This window comes from Balaenoptera acutorostrata, chromosome 13, assembly GCF_949987535.1.
Source record: "Balaenoptera acutorostrata chromosome 13, mBalAcu1.1, whole genome shotgun sequence".
In the NCBI taxonomy this organism is placed as follows: domain Eukaryota; kingdom Metazoa; phylum Chordata; class Mammalia; order Artiodactyla; family Balaenopteridae; genus Balaenoptera; species Balaenoptera acutorostrata.
This window is the reverse complement of record NC_080076.1, coordinates 62956741-62969907: the sequence shown is the minus strand read 5'-3', so window position 1 is coordinate 62969907 and position 13167 is coordinate 62956741. Positions and strand designations below refer to the sequence as shown.

The window sequence follows — 13167 nt, the reverse complement described above, 5'->3', positions numbered from 1 at the left end:
AAAGAATGAAGCTGAATTCCTTTCTTACCCAGATACACAAAAAGTAACAACAAATGATCAGAGGGCTAAATGTAAGAACTAAAACTATAAAACTCTCAGACGAACATACAGGAGTAAATCCAGTGACCCTGAGTTAGGCAAAGACAAGTGTTGGCGAAAATGTGGAGAAATTGGAACCTCATGCATTGCTGGTAGGAATATAAAATGGTGCAACCACTTTGGAAAACAGCTTGGCAGGTCCACAAAATGCTAAACTTAGAGTCACCAGCGTGCTGCAACCACTTTGGAAAACAGCTTGGCAGGTCCTCAGAATGTTAAACTTAAGAGTCACGACCAATTTCACCCCTAGATACATACCCAAGAGATTTTTTTAAATGCATCTGCGCAAAAACTTGTACAAGAATGCTCACAGCATCATTACTCATAAAAGCCAAAAAGTGTAAACAACCCAAACGTCCATCGACTGATGGATGGATAAACAAAATGTAGTAATCCAGGGCTTCCCTGGTGGCGCAGTGGTTGAGAATCTGCCTGCTAATGCAGGGGACACGGGTTCGAGCCCTGGTCTGGGAAGATCCCACATGCCACGGAGCAGCTGGGCCCGTGAGCCACAATTGCTGAGCCTGCGCGTCTGGAGCCTGTGCCCCGTGACGGGAGGGGCCGCGATAGAGAAAGGCCCGCGCACCGCGATGAAGAGCGGTCCCCGCACCACGATGAAGAGTGGCCCCCGCTTGCCGCAACTGGAGAAAGCCCTCGCACAAACCGAAGACCCAACACAGCCAAAAATAAATAAATAAATAAATAAGAAAATCCTAAAAAAAAAAAAAAAAAAAAAATGTAGTAATCCATACGATGGAACATAAATCAGCTGTAAGGAGGAAGTACTGACCCAGCTACAACACAGATGAACCTTGATGACATTATGCTCAGTGAAAGAAGACAGTCAGAAAACCCACAGACTGCATGAGTCCATTTATATGAAATGTCCAGATTAGGAAAATCTAGAGACTGAAATTAGCCAAGGGCTGGGGGATTTGAGGGGAGGCTATTTTTTAGTCTGTATGTGTGTTCTTCAGTTTCATCCTTAAAAAGCATAAAACAATGAGCTTGATTTCAGAAGCCAATCTATCCAACCTCAGATGTTTGCAGAGGACTGGAGAGTTTTTATGCTAATAACAGAACCATCAACTCGCCTTTGTGGAGTTTGTGACTGTGGTTCATTTGAAACCAAAATTACACAAATGCAACCGTTACGACTTAGGCAGTCCACTAGGAAAGACAGATAGCTATAACACTGACTCTAACCAAATGAAACAAAAGAATAAGATGAGGGCTTCACATAAAAAGAAATGAAATGGAGGTATTTGTAATGAGGTGGATGGAGTTAGAGTCTGTCATACAGAGTGAAGTAAGTCAGAAAGAGAAAAACAAATACAGTATGCTAACACATATATATGGAATCTAAGGGAAAAAAAAAAAAGGTCATGAAGAACCTAGTGGCAAGATGGGAATAAAGACACAGACCTACTAGAGAATGGACTTGAGGATATGGGGAGGGGGAGGGGTGAGATGTGACAGGGTGAGAGAGTGTCATGGACGTATATACACTACCAAATGTAAAATAGATAGCTAGTGGGAAGCAGCCGCATAGCACAGGGAGATCAGCTCGGTGCTTTGTGACCACCTAGACGGGTGGGATAGGGAGGGTGGGAGGGAGGGAGTTACAAGAGGGAAAAGATATGGGAACATATGTATATGTATAACTGATTCACTTTGTTATAAAGCAGAAACTAACACACCATTGTAAAGCAGTTATACTTCAATAAAGATGTTTAAAAAAAAAAAAAATGAGGGCTTCCCTGGTAGCACAGTGGTTAAGAATCCACCTGCCAATGCAGGGGACACGGGTTCGAGCCCTGGTCCGGGAAGATCCCACATGCCGCGTTGGGACTAAGCCCGTGCGCCACAACTACTGAGCCTGTGCTCTAGAACCCGCGAGCCACAACTACTGAAGGCTGCACACCCTAGAGCCCGTGCTCCACAACAGGAGAAGCCACCGCAATGAGAAGCCCATGCACCGCAAAGAAGAGCAGACCCCGCTCGCCGCAACTAGAGAAAGCCCGCGCGCAGCAACGAAGACCCAACGCAGCCAAAAATAAATTAATTAATTAATTTAAAAAAAAAAGAATAAGATGATGCTAATATTTTTCCAGGTTAGATTCTTAAAATAATGCTGCTCTAATGGATCAAACCAAAAGAAGGAAGCCTGACATTTTTCCAAGATACTGACATTTTCAAAGGCGTTATTCTATAGATTGTGATTGTGTTTTAAAGCAGGCACAGAAGGATCTGGAAGCACACATCTAGAAAGTGAAGGATGCATCTCACATTGTGATATTTAATAGCAATGAGGATATGCTGGTCCCCAGTTTAAGTGAAAAAACAAAGGAGGAAATCAAAGGAAACTCAGAGGGAAGGAATGACGTGTTGATACTGTGGGAAAGAAGTCTCATCTCCCCTCACAAATTCTGACGATGGGAGGAGAGACCTGGGCAGATAAATTCCTTTCTCTTCCCAGGGTTCTCTCTGAGCTGCAGTTCCTGAGTGCATCCTCCTAGGGGCTTTACTCACCTACCGCTGCTCCTCCTCATAGATCAGCATGAAGCGGAAACCAGCACCCATGTGAACAGGGCAGGATGGAAACCCCAAAAGACCCCACCGAGCTCCAACACAGGCATTCTTCCCTCGCAACACCCCTCTGGGGAGCAGCAAAGTAAATGCACAAGTCTCAAAAATGGGAAGCTTTTAACAAATTGGATTCAACAATCAATTGGAAATGGTTACATTTTTTTTAAACCATTTTTCTTACAGAGGCACTCGGTGGATTACCATTTGCCATTGAAAGAACTGGAGGATGCCCATCATATATGGCTGAACTTAAAGCAAAATTAAGACAACATATCAAGAAAGACTGCACTCTTACACCCAGACAAAACTCTAGTTTGAAAAGATACATGCACCCCTATGTTCATAGCAGCACTATTCGCAATAGCCGAGACATGGAAACAACCCAAATGTCCATCAACAGAGGAATGGATAAAGAAGATGTGGTACATACACACAATGGAATACTACTCAGCCACGAAAAGAATGAAATAATGCCATTTGCAGCAACATGGATGGACCTAGAGATTATCATACTAAATGAAGTCAGAATGAGAAAGACAAATACCATATGATATCACTTATATGTGAAATCTAAAGTATGACACAAATGAACATATCTATCTATGAAACAGAAACACACTCACAGACAGAGAGAACAGACTTGTGGTTGCCAATGGGGGGTGGGCAGGGAAGGACTGGGAGTTTGGGATTAGCAGAGGCAAACTATTATATACGGGATGGATAAATAACAAGGTCCTACTGTACAGCACAGGGAACTATATTCAATATCCTGTGATAAACCGTAATGGAAAAGAATATATATATGTATAAGTGAGTCACTTTGCTATACAGCAGAAATCAACACAACACTGTAAATCAACTATACTTCAATAAAATTTAAAACAAAAAAAGAATGAATGCACTCTTATACAAGGACAGGAGAACTGGGATCCTTTTACATCTTCAGTGCCCAGAGGGAAAAATAAACTTTCAAGAGTACGAACCTGTGCCACACGTATAATGAAGGATTAGTACCGGCAGTAAGTAGCGCATCGACGGAAGTGCCGTGCGTGCCAGGCAGACACAGACTTGGTCTAATTTTGAGGAATTAACATATGCAAAGCACTGCGCTCAGCAGTCTCCTTCCTTGAGGACACAGAAATCTGTCTTGATATTGTCAACTCATAAATCCAAAGAGATTGGGTTTGTTTAGCGTTGTGAAAACTAAGGAGAACAGCAGCAGATTTCTACGAAGATAAGGAGGGAAAATAAAACGCACTGGACTCCAACAATTAATGAGAGAACCAACAGCACTCCGCACCAGCAACAGCAGGGAATTTATTTTTAGCTCAAACATGAGGCCACGTCATTACGAGCACGATTAAGTCCTGCAACGAGCTGCCAAAACGGCTGAAAGACTGCCATCCTGGAGAGATCGGGGACCGCACAGGGGGACCACAGACAAGGTCAGCCGGGAGTCACACACCAGCCCTTCAAGGGTCAGAGGGATCGGACAACCACGAGGCTGGGTGGATACGGCTCACTTGCTCTCCACAAACTGGATTCACCTGAAGTTACCACCCAAACCCCATCCCTCTTCCCTGAAGTATAAAGAGAATCACTAGTACGGAGTTGTGCCTTGCACTTACAAGGCTAACACTTTTCAAATTATAGGCACAGTAATATAGTCACAGGTGTCTATAACTTCTAAGAGTCAAATTTTAGAAAAGCAATTAGAAGAATTAAAAATAGTCATATGAAAAAATTTTATTGCTATGTTGCTTTGAGATGCTAAGTGGGCCAGACTCCAAACTAAAATAGTCACTTTAGAGCCAAATTTCATCAAAAGCAATCGACCCCTTGAATATTTTATTGGAATAAGTAAGTAAATGTCAAATGTCCTGTTTAGATTATACAGAAATCTCCCTTTAAGGACACTATTATCAAGTGAAAACGGCAGATTATAAAGACTCATGATCCCATTGATATGAAATTATCAGCACACACAGTGAGCTATCTGAAGGATGGTCACCTAATGTCAACAGTGGAAATATCTGGGGGTTGGGATTTTGGATAATTTTACTTTCAACTGTATGGTTTTGTGTGATTTTTCTATCATAACAGAACTATAAAGCACAGGACCCAGACTGCTGGATTCAAATTTCAGCTTTATACCTTATTAGCTGTGTGATCTTGAGCTAGTTACTTAACCTCTCTGTGCCTGGGTGACCTGCCCTGTAAATGGAGATAAAGACAGTCCCCAGCTCAGAGTGCTGTGAGCAGGCTAAATGCATTGGTGCACAGAAGGCACTCAGCACAGGGCTGGAGCACAGCAAGCCTTCAGGACATGGCAGCTGGCGGTAGAAGCCGCAGTGCTATGTAAAATTGACTTATTACACTCATTAAAAGCAGCTGCAAAAGCAACTATTTCATGGGCAAAAGTAAAAAGGAGAGCAAGGAAATCTCACTGCTTAAGTTTAAAGAACAACCCCTCAAACTCCCAAAACAAAAAACTAGCAGATCCACTACAGAGAACACACAAGTACATGCAGAAGAGGTCCCTAAGAAGACATTTCCCCTGGAATCCATCCCCCTCACTTCAGGACACAGAGAGAACGAGGGGCCGCAGGCAGCGGCTTCATATGTGCAAATCTGCACTCTCAATTCCGCAGAGAAACAGAAGACATTCTAATGAGGTTAGCATTTGTAGGACAGAAGATTCGTCCCAATTAAAGAAAAGGAAATCTCTGAAACGCCTTAATCTACAAACGCTGGAATGTTCATTTTAAGAGTGGATTTATAGAAAATGAGAATTATATAAACACACACTTGATTTGTTAGGAGCTGATGATGAAAAATGATGGATTATCCTGAACCCTGGATTCTCTTTCTTTGAGAGGGAGATGGTCCACAGAACAGATAAGTGAATTCAGTGGTGTATTAGAGGCTGGTAAGGGCTATGGAGAAAAATGGGGTGGGGAGGGCGGGGAGGAAGTGCTGACATTCTAGGCGGGGTGGGCAGAGAAGGTGACGTCTGAGCTGGAACCAGATCAGAGGAAGTTCAACCTGTCACTCCACGATTACAAGCTCTGGTGAAAGTTTTGATCAGGCTGAAAGCTCTCGTTGAAGACAAAGTATTGGTTACCGCTGTGTTCACTTCTCCTGGCCACCCCTCTCAACTTTGATAACATACACTCTACTTATTACACACATTTTCTGTTCTAGACAGTCTGCTGGTGTTTGTTATTTCACTTTTTTTTTTTTTTTATTAATTAATTTATTTATTTATTTATTTTTGACTGTGTTGGGTCTTCGGTTCATGCGAGGGCTTTCTCCAGTTGCGGCAAGCGGGGGCCACTCTTCATCGCGGTGCGCGGGCCTTTCTCTATCGCGGCCCCTCCCGTCGCGGGGCACAGGCTCCAGACGCGCAGGCTCAGCAATTGTGGCTCACGGGCCCAGCTGCTCCGTGGCATGTGGGATCTTCCCAGACCAGGGCTCGAACCCGTGTCCCCTGCATTAGCAGGCAGATTCTCAACCACTGCGCCACCAGGGAAGCCCTATTTCACTTTTTAAAATCTAAAGATGTGAGGTTCTTGAGTAATCTTCTCCATAAATATCTTCAGCAAAGAAAAAGAATCAGGAATAAGAAAGCAGTCATCTGCTGTTTCTGGTAACCCAATGTCCATTGCCCTGTTTCCGAGCAAGAGAACCCAGACTTTCCTCAGAGAACAAAGCCCATCCGGCTCCCAGCCAGCAGGGTTCAGGTGCAGCTGAGCGTAGCCCCTCACCTCCAGGGGTAAGTGTACTGACTGGCCCCACCAGCAGGGGCGCCACAGCCCCCGAGCACATGACTCAGACCAGGTGAAGGAGGGCCCCAGGGGGTGGTCTGGGAAGAGGTGCCTGCTTCCTGGGGTTGCTGATGAGGCCTCCTTGCCACCCTCGTGGAAGGGAAGCTGGTGGGTCAGCCTAAAAATGAAGTCAATTTAAAGGTAAGCAAGCCAAGGACTTCCCTGGTGGCACAGTGGTTAAGAATCCGTCTGCCAATGCAGGGGACACGGGTTCGAGCGCTGGTCCAGGGAGATCCCACATGCCGCGGAGCAACGAAGCCCCTGCACCACAACTACTGAGCCTGCGCTCTAGAGCCCGTGAGCCACAACTACTGAGCCCATGTGCCACAACTACTGAAGCCTGCACACCTAGAGCCCGTGCTCTGCAGCAAGAGAAGCCACTGCAACGAGAAGCTCTCGCACCGCAATGAAGAGTAGCCCCTGCTCGCCACTAGAGAAAGCCCGCACGCAGCAATGAAGACCCAATGCAGCCAAAAATAAAAAAAAAATTTTAATTAAAAAGTAAAATAAATAAAAAATAAAAACAAATAAATAAAATAAAGGTAAGCAAGCCAAGAAAACCGAATAGAGACGGACGCCCTGGACAGCACGTTGGCAGGAATGGAACTCAGCCCCGCCCTAAGGTGATTTTGCCCCCTTCTTTTTCTCATAGCTGAAGAGTACATTTCCTTTTTTGCTTAAATTATTTCAAGCTGGGTTTCTATCACTAGCAACCAATAGTCTTACCAAAAAAAGGAAACCGTTGGTTGTTGGCATTTTTTCCCCCCAGGATTTTCCCTAGAAAGCCAGCAGCAGCACGTTCTTACCCGTTCCTGACCAGCAGTGTCCCAGATGAGGAACTTATGAAGTTCATTTCCACAAGGCACTGTTTTGGTCATAAAAGATGCCCTGAAAAAGAAAACCGACATCTCCACGTTACCGATCGCCCCTACAACCTTCACGAAGACTCCTGTTTCCAACAAGTGAAGGTGGAGCCTCTGCTGGACTCCAGAAGCTCTCCTCTCAGGGGTCATGGAGAGGAAAGAAGGGCTGTGGGGTCCTGTCACCAAAAAAAAATATTCTGCATTTTCTGTTAGTCCAACGGGGGGCTTTAGCGGGGGGAGAAGGCAAAGAATGCATTCAAAACACTGTTTCCAAAACATTGATCTTCAATTGTTCTAAGATATTATGCCTGAAATCAGGAAAGAAAATAAAACCTTAGATTTTAAAAACATATTATCACCACAATGAAGAGTGAAAGAGCAGCTGGTATTCGGGCATTTGACAGTGTGGGTGGGCCCTGCAGAGGTGCAAACAGTGACGCATACTCCCTGCTCTATGAATCCAGCACTGGTAGCAATGATTAGAATACTGTATCTCATTCCCATCCTGCTTGCCTAAGTGCAGGGATAAAGATGGGTAGCTTAACAAACATTTGTTTTCTCCAAGAAAAAGGAAGGATTTGAAATTCTCAGTAGATAATGAAACACTTGCTGTTTTCTTTTTTGCATAGTTCCTCTTAAAGCTCTTTCTTTGTGCTCATGAAAGATGTAAAAATCCTTGTACCGGATAAAGCTTCCCATTCATTAAAAACTAGCAAGCCTCTCCAATCCTGTGACAGCCAGACATGAGGAGCCTCCTGATGTGATGGGATTAGTACACGCATCACCTGTGCAGCATTCCGGGCAAAAATGTTTAATCTGAATTTAATCATGAGGAAGCAATCGGGCAAATCCGGAATGGGGAAGATTCTACCAGATAACAGCCTGAATGCTCGGAATAAGTCAGTGTCATGAAAAGCAAACAAAACAAAAGGCAGGGGAATTGTTCTATATTAAGAGAAAGAGACAAAACAACCAAATGCACTGTGTGGGCCTTGACTGGACCCTGGAGACCCTGGATTAGGAGGGAAAGCACTTCGAAAAACATTTGGAGGACAATTGGAGAAATTTAAATTTAGACTATATGTCAGATAGTATCATTGAATCGAACTAACTTTCTAGGTACAATAATGGTGTTCTCCTCATGTTCTTCTTAGGAGATGCACACCAGAGTCTGCAGGGGAAACGTGTCAGGGCGTCTCTCACTTTCATGGACCCCGCAGGCCCTCCTGGTCCAGTGCAGAGTCCAGCCCTGCAACCAGCCACTCAGCACTCATCCCGGTAATATTTCCTCAATTTCTACTCCTTTTCCCCAAGACTAAGAGGCAAACTACAGAAGTCCCAGGGAGAAAGGTATTCGGCCCTTCAATTCCCATACTGTTCCCACAACAGACACACACACCAAGGTTAATAGTTCTAATTATCAACATACAATTGCACTAAATGGAAATTCTAAGTATTTTTCTAAGTGATATGACCTAATATGATCAATATCGCATCTGCCCCATGACGTTTCATTTCTTTAAGAGTTCTTAAACTATACATCCCAGATTACCGGTCAGAGCAAATATATTCCAAAAATAAAAATATCTTTATTACTTTTCTCATTATAAAAGCAATATAAGTATTTCAAAAAAAAGAAATTCAAGAAACGAAAATAAAGCAGGAAAGTAAAATCAACTGTAATTTCACTACCTAGCCACAATCACTGCTAATAAGTCGGTATATGTCCTTCCAAATGATCTTTACACAACTTTTACCCCCAAATTGATGATACATAAATTTTGTTTTTCCTCCACTTTATATATTGTGGACATCTTTCTATTTCTATGAATATAGATCAACATCATTATCTAAGAGGGACTGCATATTACACACCATGTTATGGATGTAAGTTCATCTTCATCACCTATTTTTCACTATTATGACAATAGTTACATGAATATCGTTGTACCTGAATCTTTGTGTCCTTGTACAACTATTCTTTGGACTTAATTCTTAGAAGCATATATTCTCCACGTTGCTATGTTCACCAAATGGTGGGTTGTACCAACCTATATGCCCACCGCAGCGTATGAGATGACCTTTCCCCAACCAAGAATCTTTCAAATCTTTCAGGAGGACACACAGAAAATGGTATCTCATTCCTGTTTTTGTTATGGTTATCATAAGTCTGGACATCATTTTAGTGTTTACTGTTCACTTGTTTTGCTTTTGTGAATCTTTAGTTCATGACCTTTGCCCACTTTTCAGTTGGGATGTTCATCCCTTTCTTATGTACTTTTTGAGTATTTTACTCAAAAATACTGTTTTTGAGTATAACAGTATATTTTAAAAAATATTTTTCCAGTTAAATCTTTGCCCTTTAACTTGGTTTACGGATTTTTTTCCAAAAACGCTTTTTTAAATTTTATGTGGACAGCTATATCAATATTTTGTCTTGGTACTTATTTTTGTTTTCATTTCTACTTTGATGTAAGCAGATTTTCATGCATTTTTCAATATATTCTAGGCAATTGGATGAATAATACAGCAACTCTGCCCTTAAAAAGTTATCAGGCTTAGAAAACTAAGTTTGTGCCTTTAAAATCTTAGACTTTACTAACTGGGGAAAAAAAAAAATCCAGGCCAACTCCTTCACTTTACAGATAAGAGGGGGGTAAATCTGAGACCAGAGAGACGGCCTTGACCTTGGTCAAAGAAGAATCTGATGACACAGTCAGGAGAGAATGCAGAGGCCCCGCCGCCAGCCTGTGGAATGGGGGCTCACAAAGTCCCTCAGTTTGCTCACCTGTGAAACAGGTCCCAAATCTATCCTGCATGATCTACGGGCTGTTGTAGGGTCAAATGAGGAAATGATAGCTGTGAAATCCCCCCTTGGTACACAGTAAGCCAGTGAGGAACAGCTCTAGTCATAGTAGTAATGAGTATCATATATATATGTACGTATATACCTATATGTGCAGACGCACTACACACACGCGCGCGCGCGTGCATGCACGCATGCACACACCCCTCTCTGTTCCTGATTTCCTGCCTCTAGGAGAAAGACTATCACTATTTGAAATGAAGACTGACAACCATTGCTCTTTTGGTTGTTTGGGGGTTTTTTTCAGCCTCCTTGCTAGCTTACGACTTCAGACTCTCAGGCATCTTCTCTTCCCTCTAGTTGCCTTCTCGAGCGATGGGTGTGAGCAATGCTGAACTGACTTCGTTCCCTGAGGGAAGCAAAATCTAGCAGAGAAGTTACCACAGTTTCCTTGTAAAGGTCGAAATAGAAAGGGAGGTGCACACACATGTCTGTTCAGGATGCCGACAATCTGCCTGAACAGCAGCCAGGGTTTCTTATGAGTCACAGGACGATAAGGATGAACTTTCACTGCTGAAACGCTGCCCTTTCACAGCCTTCCGTCTTTCCCCAGTGGCAGTGATCACAGTGGGAGGGAGCTGGACTCCCAGAGGACTCACTTGCTGTGAGTCAGAAGCTTGCTGTGTGCCCCGCCATAAATTTTCTCCACTTACAGCGGATGGAGACCATCGCCCTGTCTTCATCAATGCTACCCAGTTCCCAAAATTTATACACACATTGTTTCTCTGCTGAGGAAGACCAAACCTTGCTCTCTGCAGAGAGCATGCTGTCTTCAGAGAGAAAAATAAGCCAGGCCAAGTTCTAAGACAGTGAAATATCAGGCACCTGCAAAACAGCACAGCAAAAGCGCATCTGGCAAAGGCATCCGTAGGAAAGGGGAAAATGGAACAGGAAAATGCTCCTACGTTCCAAGGTCGGGGTCTGGGGTGAGCAATCCTCCCCTCCCCTCCCAAGCATTAGAAAGGAGATGCTGACATTGGATTAAACCAGGAAAGGAAAATCAATCTGCCCACAGGCTGCACAGACAGCTCTGCTGTGAGTGGATGCGTTCCCGGTTTCCCCGGCAGGCGAGTCAAAGCAGAACCCTCAGGGATTTGCCCCAAGTCTCGACTTCCATCTGGAAATAAAGCCAGCATGATTTGCAGAATGACGCTCTTGGAGATCAAGGAAATGGCCTTAGGCTGCAGTGTGAGGAGGCTGGTTAGGGGGATGGAGGGGATTGACAGGGGCAGTAAGAGCGGACACACTGCCTAGAAGTCCCTGAGTTTCTGTCCAGGTCTTTACAGTTGGGATTGGTTCTCACTGGCTGGGAGAAAACCACGTGAAGGCTCAGACACAGAATGACCTCTCTGAGTGCTTAGAAAGGAGGAAAGGTGAATTAGAAGAAAAGACGAGAACTCACCCAATGGTTGGGCTGATGTTGTGGTCAAAGTGATCCTGGACAAAGCGACACACGATGCTCGATTTCCCGACACCGGTGTCCTGGAAGAGGAAGAGAACACAGCCGTGAAGATCAAGGCTGCCGATTCTGACCGAGTCTAAACAGAACCCAGGACACGGGAGCTTACTTGCAGTTGGTGGGAAGGGGGATATCTTCCTCTATTTCATACCAGCATTTTCAACAATGAAATCGTATTGCTTTCATAAAATGGAAAGAAGTATGGTAAAAATAAGTTTAAGAAACATGTCCCATCTATACACAATAACTAACCTAGAACTGGCATGTTCACAGTACATTTATTTCCAGAAATTTGGAAATCTTTGGAAGGGTCTAAGACATATGGCAATGCATCACATTGTTTTGCTAGAAATAGAATTGATTTCGTTCAAAACTTTAGCACTCTAAAAAGATGTAATCTATTTTTCTAGGTATCGCCCTGTAAAAATGATGAATTCTAATTATTGCATTTCTAACATTTTCTCTCTAGAATCTGATGACTGCATAAGAATCTCCAGTTTTGCTCAATTATATAAAGGTTGCATCTCAGCTCTTTCTCTGTTAAATAATTCTTTAAAGCTGATTAGGATAGGGGTCCAGTTACACACTGGAACTAGGACACATGTGTTTTTCTGCAGTCCCTTCCAAAACCCTTGGTCAAATGGTTCAAGGAATACAAAACACAAATTCACAAGGTCAAAGAGATGGGAGAAGAGACAACCATCAGACCAGTGATGACAGCGAGAAGCAGTGTTGGGGGAGGGGGTGTCACTGGACCCAAAGGGCCTGCAGGGAGGAGAGCAAGTCATTCCACAGCCACATTCCCTGAAGGTATCACGAGCTGGAGGGCAACGCTGGAACCAGAATCAGGTGAAAAGCTGCACAAAATCACACCCTGGGCGCCCCAGGCACGTAACCAGAGGAGGGACATTCCACAAGGACCCAGGAGGCTGACCCTCCAGGAACTGTGTATCAGCCACCGGCTGGCTCGGGACTCCACACGCAGCTCAGGGGGCCCCGGGGCTACTGCCCTGGCCTGTGGGACCCCAGATGGAAGAGGTGAGGGTGCCCCTCTGGGCAAGAGGAAAACCCTGCAGACCCTGAAATGTGGCATCTTCCAACTACAGGCCATGTGTGCACCCGCCCACAAGCCCCCGTGCAAACAGAGCTTTGGGGATGCATTTTAATCTTTTAAAAAGAAAGGCTCAGCTAAGAAATACCAGACATTTATACCCACAAAAAAAGAGGAGGATGCAATTTTAGAAGATCATTCAGAAAGTTAAGAGGGACCCCTCAGAAATTAAAAATATGATGGTAGAAGTGGAAATTTCAAAGGAAGCGTTACAAGGTGAAGTCGAGAGATTGCCCAGAAAGCAGGGGAAGGAGAACAAAGCAACTGCCCCAGCTGCCAGCAGCTGTGCTTTGAGAGCGGCCGCAGGGCGCGCGGAAAAGTCCTGTCGCCCTGCTCTGAGGGCATCATGGAGA

At 44.1% G+C, this 13167-nt stretch overlaps 1 protein-coding gene across 1 annotated transcript in view; it reads right to left on the bottom strand.

Annotated features, from left to right (window-relative positions):
* Positions 1-13167, bottom strand: part of RAB31 (RAB31, member RAS oncogene family) — a 110838-nt gene that overhangs the window by 59602 nt on the left and 38069 nt on the right. The window contains exons 2-3 of the mRNA XM_057527071.1: positions 11647-11726; positions 7322-7403 (exon numbers count right to left, since the gene is read on the bottom strand). Of these exons, the coding sequence (XP_057383054.1) occupies positions 7322-7403; positions 11647-11726 (162 nt within the window). The remainder of the gene's footprint in view (positions 1-7321; positions 7404-11646; positions 11727-13167) is intronic.